The sequence below is a fragment of the Poecilia mexicana genome, unplaced genomic scaffold, assembly GCF_051168715.1.
Source record: "Poecilia mexicana isolate PSO_F unplaced genomic scaffold, ASM5116871v1 scaffold_16, whole genome shotgun sequence".
Taxonomy (NCBI): domain Eukaryota; kingdom Metazoa; phylum Chordata; class Actinopteri; order Cyprinodontiformes; family Poeciliidae; genus Poecilia; species Poecilia mexicana.
Window position 1 is genome coordinate 28,140,223 of NW_028263385.1, and position 14,629 is coordinate 28,154,851.

At 41.2% G+C, this 14,629-nt stretch overlaps 1 protein-coding gene across 2 annotated transcripts; it reads left to right on the plus strand.

Moving 5' to 3' along the window:
• Positions 1–1,143: 1,143 nt before the first annotated feature.
• On the plus strand, positions 1,144–14,602 carry fzd6 (frizzled class receptor 6). 2 transcript variants are annotated; one of them, XM_088014320.1, is made up of 9 exons: positions 1,144–1,280; positions 2,065–2,235; positions 2,332–2,697; positions 7,628–7,824; positions 8,548–9,124; positions 10,136–10,555; positions 11,223–11,371; positions 11,462–11,848; positions 13,102–14,602. In XM_088014320.1, the coding sequence occupies exons 3-9, from the start codon at positions 2,512–2,514 to the stop codon at positions 13,271–13,273; spliced, it is 2,088 nt and encodes a 695-aa protein (XP_087870446.1). In that variant the 5' UTR covers positions 1,144–1,280; positions 2,065–2,235; positions 2,332–2,511; the 3' UTR covers positions 13,274–14,602. The 2 variants fall into 2 exon arrangements, with proteins under 2 accessions (XP_087870446.1, XP_014836576.1); XM_014981090.2 differs by lacking the exon at positions 2,065–2,235.
• Positions 14,603–14,629: the final 27 nt, after the last annotated feature.

Consider the following 14,629-nt stretch of genomic DNA (forward strand, 5'->3'; position numbering starts at 1 on the left):
TATCAGCAGTGTGTATATATAATATATTAATCACTAAATAATTAATTATATATTGATTAATATACTATATATATATATATATTATTTATTATATTACATATACAATTATATGACAGACTATGAAAATGTTCAAGACATATAATGAAAATCAAAACGTATCTATATATGAAGTGAAAAAGAAAGAAAGAAAAAAGTCAAGTATTAGACAGAAAAAAATTCAGCCAATATGCAAAGAAAAACTATAAAGAACAACTGAAGGATTTCAGAAAAAGTCTTCAAAATATAAAAATTACAACTATTTTAGACTTCCTGCCAGGTTCTGTGAACTTGTTATTAGCTAAATTCCAATGCTGCAAGTCATGTTTTCATTAACAATGACTAACAAACTGAATCAAGTGTTATGTAGAGAACATGTTGTCCAGACGACAAGATTTATGCCATTTCCTGATGTTGACTTTGGTATGTGCAGGAAACTTGCTTAATGAAGAAGGTGGCATCAAATAATGTCCGGTTAAATGAGCACAGTGGTATGCCAAGGACTTACTGATGTTTTTTCTTTTTTCAATCTGTCTTTTCAAGCTTTCAAACAGAAATTAAACAGAATCTTTTGCTTAGGAGGATCATCTGCCAATCTCATTTTGAAACATCTGTATAACAATGCAAGGTAGATAATATATCATCTTATAATGGCTGAAAACTTGAAAACCATAATTTATTACTTTTATTTAATATGCCAGGGCTTTATAATTTGAAGCAAGCAAACTAGTTGTTACTACTAAGTGTCTACTGAAACAGTCAGTGTGACAAAATGCTGTGAGTGAATATGTTTGAAAACTGAGCGGTTGTTCTTTGTCATCTTTATTTTATTAATCTTCATTACAGCTTTTGTGTGTGTTTGATAACATGCTATATGATGAGTTGTCATTTAAAATATGTATTTTTAATGGCAAATGTAATACATTCATAATTATTTAGAAAGCTAATTGATAATTAGCATAGTTAACTTCAATTTTATTCAATTCATTTTGTATATAGCAACAATATACCCATTACATTGTGGCACCTTTGGCACTCCATACAACACACAGCTGTTTCTCTTCTTACTCCGCTTTCAGAGCTTGTTGGAGGCTACAGCGCCTCCTGGGGTCGACGCTATTCGATGGGAACACCGGACAAAAACAGAGACGGAGTAAATAGGTCCTCACATTCCTTTAAAAAAAGCCCCTCTCCTTGGTGTTTCCATGTGAACTGCTGCTACAAAAACACGTTGACGGTAGGGGGTAAGTCATTTTAATCCGTGTTTTTTGGTTTTTCAGCTTGTGTTATTGTTCCCAATTTCCCACCGAAGTTTCGCCGGAGCCTGCTGTCCCACCATAGCAGCGACCGAGGCAGGGATCTCGGCTGAACTTTCTCCGCACACTCGGTGTCTGTTTTCGTGGCTTAAAAGTCGATTATGCTACCAGAATGTTGTCAAAGTTAAACAATTATAAAGCAACCATTACATCTAGTTACAGTGTTTTTTTATTCACCAACAGGTGGGTACGTGTCAGCGTTACTTTGCTAGCTCTTAATGTAAAAGTTTAATAAGCCTACTTATGTTCATGGGTAATAGTAAGTGCATACACCACTACAGGTCGGTAGTGAGCATTGAGGTTAGTCTGAAGATTAATACTGCGGTTTGTTCGGAAATACATAAAATCTGTAAACTAATAATTATCCCAAGTTCTATTATCTGTAAAGGAAAATATGACAAATAATCTTAAACAACATCTTGGCATAACCTAAAACATGTGCATAGTGTCTTCAAATGTGTATAGTTCCACATGGCCCCCCATATGAAATGACCATGTTCAATGCTGAACGTAGTGAGGCTTTACCTTGTGAGAAACAGGATATCATTGGGAAAGCATTTAGGTCGGCTTCGCATTCATAACTCTAAGCTCCTAATATGCAATTGTGTATTTGGAGTTCTGACATTTTAATGTGAAGTTTTAATGGGCTCCAACAAGCCGAGACTGATTCTTCTGAATCACCTATGATCCTGTTGCATTCCCCCCCCCCCAGCCTGTGCAGATGCATGCGCACAAAGTTTGTGTAGGGATTGACTGGTTTATGGCTCCCAAAATCCGCCTGAGTTATGTTTCTGAGGAGAGTTTCTCAAGCTAAGCACCTCAAGGGACACGAGGAAATTCACTGAACGAGGGACTGTAATATATTCCTCTTTGCTGTACACAGGTAAAGAGACACACAACAACAAAAAATAAGTAAATAAATGCCAGAGTAGGGCTCCTAAAAGTGACAAATTTCATGTTAATCGCAATTTATTTACAGGGATGTGGGACCTGCTGCTCAGGCCTCTGAAATGTCTCCAGGAAAAGTGATCTGTGGATGATGCTGTGAGTCAGAAGGAAAAAAACCAAAGTCATCAAATTCAGGCAAAATATATCCCAAAGAGCAACCTCTTCCAGTTGACATAGAAGCAAGACTTTCACTGCCAAGTCAGCTGCTGCCATGTTGATGCCAGGGCCACTGTGGTTGTGGCTGTCGCTGGCATGGGTTGGAAGCTGCGGCTCTCACAGCCTGTTCACCTGTGAGCCCATCAAAGTGCATCGGTGCCTCGGGATGCCCTACAACATGACTTTCTTTCCTAACATGATGGATCACTACGACCAGGAAATCGCAGCTAGCAAAATGGAGGTAAGCCTAAATGACGTAAGACCTAATGTTCCTCCTCTCTGTACCCACCTCTGTAGAAGTACAGCTTCCTTTGAACTCGTAGCTTTTCTGCTTCTTCTGAAACGCATTACTGTTTCTGAAAATAACCAACTTTCATTCTTCAGCAGCGACTTCCACTCTGAAGAGTGTTGTTCTTACAACTATCTGGTTGTGGCTGTGTGTGGCGTGTTCGTTGATCTGACAATGAAACTCAAAAAATAAAAATCTGAATTTTGAGTTTCCAGCTGCATCTCTTTCCATAAACCTTTATCAAAACTCTGAAATATAATTTTATGGTGTAAGTGTTTTAACAAATGTATGTAAACCAAGTTTTTCGCTATATAAAAACCATGGATGCACAATCAGGGTTGTGCATCTTTAAATTCACTAATGACTAAAACATCCACCACTCCAAAATCTAGGCATTAATGAAGTTTGTAGGCTAAATATTGATTGGTATATAAATCACTCTGCAGCTTCTGACATTTTTCTGACATTCTTCATCAATGAGTAATGAGTTTACCAGGCAATGTAATAATTAATGAAGTACAATTAGGGTTGCACTGTTTGCAGTTTTCTGGATGACCAACGATCTTTAAAAAAAAACACCTGTTCTACCGATTCCGATTTCAGCCAATAATGATTTTTTTTCGTCTGAAAAATCTGTAAATATAGCGACAAAATTACTAAGTTGGCAACAGTAGGGTGACTATTGTTAGCATATCCAGATGTGACCTTGTCAGTAGGGCTGTATAAATAAATCGATTTGGCGATATATATCGATATTTTCCGCCCACGGAAAGTATCGATTTTTCATCCCCGAGTATCGATCCGCTAAACAATAGGGGTCCATAGCCTGACAGCTCTTTTTAACGTCTTGTTTGTTACGGCGTAGCAGCAAGACTCCGCCTCCCTCAGTCTAACTTTCAACTCGAGCTTAAAGTGCACATTATAAACTACACACCAGTTTTTAAATTGTGTTTATAGGCCAAGTATAACCGGAGTTATGCTATGCACTGCGTAGCTACAGGGAGTCGATCACTACGGGGTGAGGCGGAGCCACTACTTTAGCAGTTAGAAGAAAGCAGCTTACAGCCACGGCTAACTCCGGGAGCCACGGTAGAAAAGCCTTTTTCCCCATTGTCCAAAAGACTGCATTTGTGGCTGCATTTTTACTCCAAAATGCAGCCACAGTGTCCAAAAGAAAAAACATAAGTGCAATCATTTGCATGTTGAGAGTCTACAGAGGCTGATAATCTCCCCACTCTGCTCCTGGATTACCGTTTAAACTTTTGAGTTTTATGTCAAATCCACATGAATTAATTGACAGAAACTAATTCTCTCACTGCGTCTTTGATTCATTTTGTCCAGCTGCAGACTCTTAGACTGTCCAATCAGAGTCAGGTATTGTGTAGTTGGTGCTTTTAATCAGTTTTCAGTTAACTAAATTCAAGTCTATGGAACACAAAATGTCACTAAAATCACTCTGTCCTTCTAAAATCTTTCAGAAAATCGTAAAAATGCACTGAATCGTAGCGAATTGTATTGCTCAACAAATATCGTGATACATATCGTATTGTGACCAGAATATCGTATATCGTATCATATCGTGAAATTATTGTATCACTACACCCCTACTTGTCAGTCAGTCAGTCCTCTCTCACAGCAGAGCTAAACGGGACAGCAGCTGCTTTTCCATTGACCACATAATTACGCAATTTGACATTTCAAAAATAAATTTGCTTTATTTTGTAAACACAACAATTTGTGTTTACAAAGAAACTTGCTCTTCAGTAAAACACTTTGGCCTTAGGATGAGGTGTTTTTTTTTTAATTTTTTTTCACAAGTCACATGACCAACAACCAGACGTTGCCACTGACGCAAACCAAGAAGAAGAAGAAGACGACAGGAAGTAGCTGGCAGATCATGGTGTGGCATGCTTCTGAATGATTATCGCGTGAACAGACTTATTCATGATGTCTGAAGGGTTCGGGAAAATAAAATATCTATGTTGATATTGGCCCAAATTCTCATACCGGTGCATCCCTGGTAACAGTCAAGTAGTGACCCTCCCGCTGCCCCACCCGATGGATACTAAACATGTGGTCCCAGATTGTAATGTGGTTGGAAATACTTGGAAACAGTGCAGGGCTGCAGGTGTTTGGAGCAGCCAGTCAGGACATGATGGAAATGTGAGCCAGAACCATAATTCTGACTTGTCAGTGGAAAGCGGTTTGCAGGTCAAAAGAGAAAGAGCAGAGCTCTGAAGGATTTATCACGCACTTGTTGGTAAACTCTTTAAAACAGTTGCACAACGTGACATTGCATGTTGCTTCACACTCACCGTTCTGGATGTTTTACAAGACGATGGGTTAAAAAAAAAAAAAAAAACTCGCAACGATTTCTTTATGCAGAAATCTCTGAAAATGCAACTTTAATCAACTCTTGGTTCACTTTTTGCGGCGATCTGTAACAATATGCACTATAAACTAGTCCAGTTGTGTGTTCCTCTGTTGTTTTTATGTTTGTTTCATTTTTCTTGGTAGAGCATCTTGTCTCCAGGCATTCCTTTGGGCCCAGGGTTCTGGTTACTTTTACACTCCGTGTCAGACTTTGTGAATATGAGCAGTGATCTGTTGAAGGAGTCTTTTGTGTGGCGTCTGGCAAAGGTTGCAGGTGTTCGATTTCACAGCAGCCTTGGCCACCGGCAACTCTATCGACTTTGTTGCGTAGAGCCTTTGATTTTCAGAGGAAGGGGAGGGACCCGCCTGGTCCCACACAAAGCTGACTGTGCATACCACACCAAGTATCTTCTGTCTGTTAATGACTTACTCATTCCCCCCCCTCCACTGTACGCTCTGCTGTCTCCCATGTTACAGCAACAACAGTCGGCTTCAGCCCTGTCTGAAATGTGTAGCTGTTTATCACTAAGCCCTGGTGCTGGAATCCAACAGACTGCCTCAGTCTCAGCCCAGGTCGGCTTATCAGTCCAGTACTCCAGAGGGAAGGCATTTGCTCCAAATTCCGGCAGATTCAAGAGGTGGGGTGTTTTAGGTGTTAGAATACCTAAAAAAAAAAAAAAAGTAATAGGTGACAAACCTCATGTATCTTTTTCTTCTAGATAGAGATATTGTTTTGAAAAGAGTTGACCTTTTTAAAGCAGTAGTATTATGTAAAGTTGACTCTTTTTTTAGCTTTACATTATTTTATAATGTTATTCTCTCATCAAAAAATATACCTTGAGTTTTGCTTTGTTTGAGAAATCCTTTTATGTCCCATGGCAACTATTCAGCTGTGAAAAACGTCTGGGTAGACCTAGCTCCGCCTTCGAGGACGAAGCTCCTCCTCAGAGCTGCGGCTTCTTGGCTTCCAAGCTTCCGCTTCACAGAACAACTCCCTCAATCAGCTCCTTTAGACTAGCCGTCAGCAATTAGCAAAATGCTAATTAGAACTGCGCATCTAACGAGCTACTTGTCAGTGCAACGCTGGCAAAAATGTTAAGTGGAGCGATGTTACGCTACGACTTCCTGAAGGCAGAAGTTTCAGAAAGAGCTGGAGTTTTTGAAGAAACTGAGGCCCAATTTCAAGATGTTAAATTTCAAAGTCAAATTTCTCACTTCTAACAATAGCTATACCACTTTTGACAACTTAGAAACTTTACCGCTATATTTAGTCACTTTTCAGACAAAAAAAAAAAGTGGTATTGACCAAAATCAGAATCAACAGGTCAGGCTTTTTAAAGACTGTGATCGACTATCAAAAAAACTGTAATCGTTGCATCTGTTCTGTCAAACTAAAGACAAGACAAACATATTTGATATATACATAATTTTTATAACAACTGAAGGTAACATAGTTACTTGATTGCGCTGCAAAGTGGAACTATGTGCCGGAAAAATACATAACACTGCCCCTTTAAGGCAGAAAAGGTTTGACTTAATTGCACTGACGCATGTTGACGGTTGGTGAAACGTGAGCAGTTTTTACTGTAAGCGCTGCAAAGCAAATAAAGGTCAGATTGTTGAGCCCAGAAGGCGCTCCGAGTCAGGGACCTCCAAAGGAGAGAAACAAGGGTGCTTACTGTCAGAGAGAGAGAGAGGGGCGATCCTTGGCCTCACAGATATGGGACCTCTGCCAGAAAGGATTTAGGGAAAAGAAGCAAAACACTGAATAGCGGTCTGTGTTTTAGAGTATGCACCATTTGGTTTTGGGGGTAAAAACACAAACTCCTTCATGTGGCTTGACTGCAGCTCCTAAATATCTTAAAATTACTCAGCAGACAAAGTTTCTGCAGTTAAAAGGTGGCTTTAATGTCAACTTGCTTGTTTCAGAAATGTATTTCCTTTCATTTCCTGCCAGCTATATTGCGTACCCCCCCCTCATAACCACCTGACCCCTCCCGCCGCTCCCTCGTACGCCCCTCTCCAGGAAGTTCTTGACCAGTGTGTTGAAACAGAAGAATATGCTTCCTCTCCAGCCGGTGAATGGGCAGCTTTGTGCGCCGCTGAAAAGAACGGTGCAGCTTATCACAACAAATTTCAGACGGAGATTGTTTCACGGTCTAATTTTATTAAGCAAACATGACCCACAATGTCTCTGGGTCTCTATGCCTTTGTTATTTTTAGATTATTGTTAATTCATGACAACAGACGATGTCTTCGGAGGAGACGGGAAGGATCGTGTCCTTCTTATATTTATGATTCTCTGCTCGAAAAATAGTTTTAGGTGTTATCTAATCATCTATCTTCTTGCAACCTGCTTAATTCAGGATATTCCTTTCAAATTTTTCCCCCCACCAATCGCTTAACATAAGCAAAATGTGTTTTCCATAGACTTCATTTTAGAAACATAACCTCTGTAACCAAAAGTCTCAGTTTAAAAAAAAAAATTTTTTTTCCTCTCCCGTTGCAGCCGTTTATGCCCCTAGCAAGCCTACAGTGCTCACCGGACGTCCACCACTTCCTGTGCCAAGCCTTTATCCCGGCGTGCAGCGAGGAGAACCGGGTGATCCGCCCATGCAGGGAAAAATGTGAGGCCGTCCTGTCCGACTGCGAGGAGAACATTCGCATTTTTGGCATCACCTGGCCTCCTGAGCTACAGTGCAGCAAGTAAGAGGACACACCCACCAATAACAAACAGCAACTTTGACACATTTAGTCACATTACAGCCACAGGCTTTTTTAGCCTTCGCTGTACTTTATAAAGATTTTGTGTAATAGACTGGGTCTGCGCATTACTAGGTTTGCAGTATTGCCTTTGAATATTGCAATAACCATGTCGGTCTTTACTACTCTCATTTACCAATTGCCAATTTATTAGCTGAGCGATTTATTGGCTGTACAATTTATCAGCGACCCCTTATTTTTCACCAAGTGTAGAGTTTTGCATGTCGACCAAAATGTTCAGATGTGACCTCATCCAACCAGAGCATCCTCGTCCACATCGTTTGGTCTATAATGTTCTCTAAAAATTCCCAAAGGCTTCCACAAAACGGCTGGATTTCTGATGAATTTGAATTATAGTAACTTATGAAGGAAAAAGATTTTTCCGGATGTTATTTAGGAGCATCAGGGTAAAGCCCCAAATACAAATAAAGCAATTTTGTCCCGTTTATTTATTTTTTTCTGTAAAACATTTTGACGCATCTTTTTTCCTTCATGTCACAGTTGTGCTGTACTTTGCATTGTTCTATCAACTATTGCTAAAATAAAACACATTGAGGTTCACGGTTAGAGAATTAGAAAAAAAAAAAAAGCATAAAACGTTCTACAGGTGTGAATGCGATTGCTATTCCCTATCAGCCTGATCCTATCAATGCTCCTGTCCTCTAGATTGAAACCTTGCGGGTCGGACGGTTCCGCCCTGCCCTCCACCACCCCGGTGACCCCTTCGTCCCTGAAGAGAGACCTCGGCTTCTGGTGCCCGCTGCAGCTGAAGACCAAGCCGGGCCACGGCTCCTCGTTCCTCGGCGCCCAGGACTGCGCTCCGCCCTGCTCCAACATGTACTTCAGGCCTCACGACATCGAGTTCGCCAAGAGCTTCATCGGCGTGTGCTCCATCATCTGCCTGGGCGCCACGCTCTTCACCTTCCTCACATTCCTCATCGACGTCAAGCGCTTTCGATACCCGGAGCGTCCCATAATCTTCTACGCCGTCTGCTACAGCTTCGTCTCCCTCATATACTTCCTCGGCTTCCTGATCGGAAACAATGCCGCCTGCACCAAGGCGGATCACCACGGCGCGGTGGAAACCGTGGTGCTGGGCTCGCACAGCAAAGGCTGCACTCTGCTTTTTATGCTACTTTATTTCTTCACAATGGCGGGGATCGTCTGGTGGGTCATACTCACCATCACCTGGTTCCTGGCAGCTGGACCCAAATGGAGCTGTGAGGCTATCGAGAAGAAAGCGGTACGGTTCCTATTTGTAAACTCCAACAAACTGCAGTTTGAAGTTTATAGTTTTCCTAGACAACGCTGCATGTTGTTGTTTACATCCAGAAATTTTCCACGTACACAACAACGCCGGAGGGCAAAAAGACGATTGTTTTACTTGCCATTCACAGACTCACTGCTGCGGTAAAACAATTCTGTTTTCAAAATGAAACCTGGAAATGTAGCTACTATTAATTCAGTGCCGTGTGCTACAGCAAAGGGGACAATAACACAGAAAATCCTTTGAAGAACAACCCAGAACCACTCATATTTTTCTTTTTTTGTCACTTTATAACAGCTATTCCACACACACGCACACACACACACACACACACACACACACACACACACACTTGTTGCCATAGCAACCGACTGACAACAGCTCCTCTAATGCATCAGAGTTTAACACCAATAAACACAGAGATATTTCCCACAGAATATAACATTCAGTGTGCTGCTGTATCATGTTTTCAGGCTTTGTGTTTCTTTTGTGATCATTAATAAGTGATCATCTGAACTCAGTGGTGGTTGATTAGCTAATTTAAACACCTGCTCTCAAGATGGTCTGTCAGAGATTAGATGTGTGAGTCACATCTACATGTTAAGGTTGTCAAGGTCAAGCTAGAATAACTTACCTACTTCCCTCTCCCTCACTAATTTATTTATTTTTTTGTACTCAAAACTTTTCACTGACCTGTCAAATGAGAGCGTTGAACCTTCTTTTTTTAAGTTGTCATAATGTTGACAATTGGTAGCAAAGCACTGCGTTCGTTTTCCTATTGCACATCATGTGTACATTTAAGATTTGGCGCGTTATGATGACAACTGAACAGATGAATCCAACGGTGTTCTTCCTCAGAGAGCAGTTTTCTGCTGTCTGAGGAGTTTTCTGCTGTCTGATTATCATGCGGGCGATAATGTGGGCATCTAGAAAAATCTGGTAATTATGCTCCAAAGCAACAGTTCTCTCTATGTTCTGTGTCTCTAGGTGTGGTTCCACACCGCCGCCTGGGGAATCCCCGGCGCGCTAACTGTCATGCTGTTGGCCCTGAACAAGGTCGAAGGAGATAACATTAGCGGTGTCTGCTTCGTGGGGCTGTACGACCTCGACGCGCTGCGGTACTTCGTGCTCGCCCCTCTGTGCGTGGGCGTCGTGGTGGGCCTCTTCCTCATCCTGGCGGGCATCGTCTCTCTCAACCACGTCAGGCAGGTGATCCAGCACGACGAGCGCAACCAAGAGAAGCTCAAGAAGTTCATGATCCGGATTGGCGTGTTCAGCTGCCTCTACCTGGTCCCGCTGGTCACCCTGCTAGCTTGCTACACCTACGAGCAGAGCCACCGCAGCTCCTGGGAGAACACCTGGATCAATGACAGGTGTCAAGAGTACAGCATCCCCTGCTCCCACAAGGTATCTGTGTCTGCTCCTGTCATTCACTCTCAAATATTGGCTCCGATCTTATCAACCGATTTTATCTACCTCTGTGTAGATCTGTAAATCAGCGCGTAGCTGTGTTTCCATTATAAATATCCACAAAACCTTTTCAGTATTCAATTAATTTTGACAAAAACACAATTTGAGAATTGTGGTGTTTCCATTAAATAAGAAGTGCAACTGAAATCACACATGAATAAGTCTGTACACACAATAAGTCATTAAAAAATTAGATAATTTATGTATAAATGCAGTGTTTTTTGGGGGAACTGGTCAGCTGTTTTAACAGAAGAACTGTGGATTCAACACTTAGGAACTGCAAACTCAACTTTTGATGAACTGTGTGATGACCTGTTGTTGAGCCAGCTGTGCATTGTCCAAGGAGGCCAGTTTCTACACATAAGTTTAAACTATTTGGTCTTCATCTACTGCAATTACATCATGGTGGCTTAGTTGAATAAAAAAAATGTATAAAAAAGTGGCAGAGCAGCACATAATGCCTTCTTTCCCAGCACCAGATTGTCAAAATCAACTTAGCCCCTTGAAGAATGCCCGTTTTAGCTTCAAATTGGATTTCTTAATGAACACAATTTGTCTAGATCACAAGGATCTTGTTAACGTCTGTGTCTTGTCTGTGTTTCAGGCCACGGAGCTCCACCGTCCCGACCTCTCTCTGTTTCTCGTGAAATACCTGATGACGCTGGTGGTCGGGATATCTGCCGTTTTCTGGGTCAGCAGCAAAAAGACCTGTTCCGAGTGGGCGTACTTTTTCAAACGAAACCGCAAAAGAGAGTAAGGCTCTCGCATCTGTGACGTAGCGACAGTAACCAGAAGGAGCGCTGCCATGTCGCGTGCTAACGGGTCTCATTCTGTGGTCCGCAGCCCCATAAGCGAGAGCCGCCGGGTCCTCCAGGAGTCCTGCGAGTTCTTCCTGAAACACAACAGCCGCGTCCAGCACAAGAAGAAGCACTACAAACCCACCTCCCACAAGCTCAAAGTCATCTCAAAGTCTATGGGCACGAGCACCGCTGTCTCTCCCGCCAGCACCACGCACCAAGGCTCCTCTGCGTTCGGCAACCATGAGCTGCACGCGAGGGGCTCCCTGTCCGAGACCTCTGCCAGGGAGCACCTGGACCGCGGCGCCTCCGGCCGAAGCTCCAGGAGGGAGCGGGAGAGGGAGAGAGAGGGCGGGGAGAGGCGCAGCAAAGGTGGGAGCTCCAGCAAGGTCAGCAGCCGCTCGGAGAGCATGAACAGAGTAGCAGACGGCAGGTAAGAGGGTTTTTTTTGCCTTTTCTTCAAGACTGAGCAATTTTTACAAACTCATTGTTTCTTGAGATCTTTTTAATTTTGCCACAATATTTAAATTTTAACCCTTTAACTAGTTACGTAGTGGTAAAGTGCAGACTCTTAGCTTTGTTCATTGGTTCTTCTGCACGCAAATGTGACAAAATTCCATAAAACAAGGGTGGAATCGTCTTCTGAAACTCTTTGCTGTCTTTCTGGGCCTTTTTAGGTGCAACATTTTAATATGAACTAAAATATACAATGAAAGCAAATTGTACATTTTCTTGTTTAGAAAAAAAATCATTGAAACCTATACATATATTTTTTTCAGGTTTAGATCAAATATCTCTTAAATCTTAATCTATGGGCGCACTGATAATCACCGCGATTTCCTTAGTTTCGAGGGATTAGTGATCGGTCGATACTTGAATGACAAGCCGATTTTATCCACCTCGGCAAAAGTCTGACTTCCGCACATGTCCGTTTAACAGAAGTTATCCTACTGTTCCTTGTCATACTTAGCCACTTTTCAAACCAAAAAAATGTCGGTATGGGTGAAAATGAGAATCGGCAGGTCAGGCTTTTTACAGATCAGAAAACTGCATGTGGTGCAGCCCTACCTTAAGCATCAGTAGAACTTGCTTAAAAAATTGATTTAGCTCCTTAGTAAGCATTGCCTTGTAGGTTGTCACTGAGAAGCATTTGTGTTTCTCTGTAATAGACCTTCAGCCTCTCCATGGTGGCCCACCCTTATCTCCGATCTGCCATCTTCACCTGAAAAACCTTAAATCAATGAAATACTTTTTCTTTCTTTCCTTTTTACCGTCATAATTTGGCCGTTTCTGAAGCTCGTTTTCTCCTGCACATTTTCTCGGACTGTCTCACTTATAAATGGGATCTCGCTTCACAGTATGTCAAATTCAAATGTCGCACTCGGAATCAGCCTTCTGTCTAATTAACGAGGAGATGATGAAGGAACAGCTGCACCTGTTTACGAAACAGTTTTCATTAAAAATGTAAATCCTTTTTTACGCTTGCGCTGATTTGTCCAATTACACCTGAGCCCTGAAATAAAAAAGGTTCCGCAGATCAAGTACACATCGGAGGTTTGATTTACTTGGTGGAAAGTGTGTATTTGAGCAGAGACTCTGTAAATTTTACTACGTTGAGCAACAAAAACAACATATAAGCAGCTATAATTTCTGCATCATCAATCTGTATTGTGCCTTTGTGTTTAGAATGACTCCAAAAAGCGAGCTGTCAGACGCCAGACAAGCTACAAGTGGACAACAACAACAGCAGCAGCAGCAGCATCTGACTTTGAACCAATCACACAGCAGCATTCTGGACTCCGCCCACCAGAAGGTGGACAAGGCGTCAGAGGAGAGTAAGGACCCAAAAGAAATCTAAGCTAAAAAAATGTTTCCTGTTCAGTCTTCCAGCTGATGGTGGCTTAAAGGTCTTTTAAGTTGTATCCAGTGAATGTTTAGCAAACATCAGCTGGTTTGTTGGACCAGATATGTGTGGGATTTAGACTGCAGCTGCTCAAGGTGATGGTGACTGCGTGTTCCAGCTTTACCGATCTTTTAGTCCGAATGTTGAAGAACACGGCTGGATCTCAACCAGGCTACTACCAATGGACTTTTAGGAACATCGCGTACATCACAAACACTTTTTAGAGATTTTAGTTAAACAGCATTCAATTCCTTAAAAAACAAAAAACAAAAAACAACTGCATCATGATGTGTGTAAAATATTATTTTTATTGTAGAATTCAAGCTTTTTTACTGTATTAGTCCACACACTGAATTTTTATTAGGTGGTTTATGATGTTGCCAAACATTCAGCCCATGAAAGTTGTGCTGTTTTTGGAAGTCTTATTGTTACTTTTGGATATGTTGTTTGTTATAAGACCAAGTATGTAACCACTCTTAAAAGATGCTCTTAAACTTGAAATAGTTGAATGTGCAAATTTATTTTTGAAAAGCTTTCCACTTTTTTTTCTATCGTGACCTTGTTTTTTTTTTTTTTTACATTTTTTGTACACTGGTGTCTTTAAAGACATATCAACTGGACTGGATTAAACCACTTTTTGGCAAATAATCCAAACAAACAAGCAGGCCTTTTTGCACTATATGGTATTAGAAGCACAAACCACAATTTACTGAATAGTAAATAAATACAAGCAGTGATTTATCGATATAAGTGTGAGCAGGCCTGGCTTTTCTTCACAATATGACTCTGTTACTATAATCTTCAAATTGCGAAGGCTTTCCTTAATATCTGTACAACTGGGGCGTTTGACCTGTCCTGTGTGAATTCAAGTTCTCTTGGGACCTCCTGGCCAGCAGGGGGCTCTAGCTGTGAGGAGTATTCATAACATTTAAGTCACAGATAAATGATCTAAAGTTGTTTTTGCACACCTTAAGTGAATCATATGACAATATATTACGTCTTCAATGCTGCATGATTCTTTGAGTTGATTTTTTTTAAAACTCTGTGAGATAAGAAATTTCCAGTCACAAATTAAAAGGGAAACTGTCAATGAATGTTTTGTTTTGTATTTCTGTCACCTTATATGTGTAGTTTAATAATGTACCTTGAGTAGACTGTCAAATATTCTTTTTCTTTCTTTCTTTCTTTTTTTTGCTGTTTCCTCAGTTAATTTTTGTACCTTTTGTAGTTTGTAAACTCGGACTACTGTGATGTTTTGAATAAAAACACGTACAATTCTTTTCTGTTGTGTGAGTCAGTATTTTATTGAGA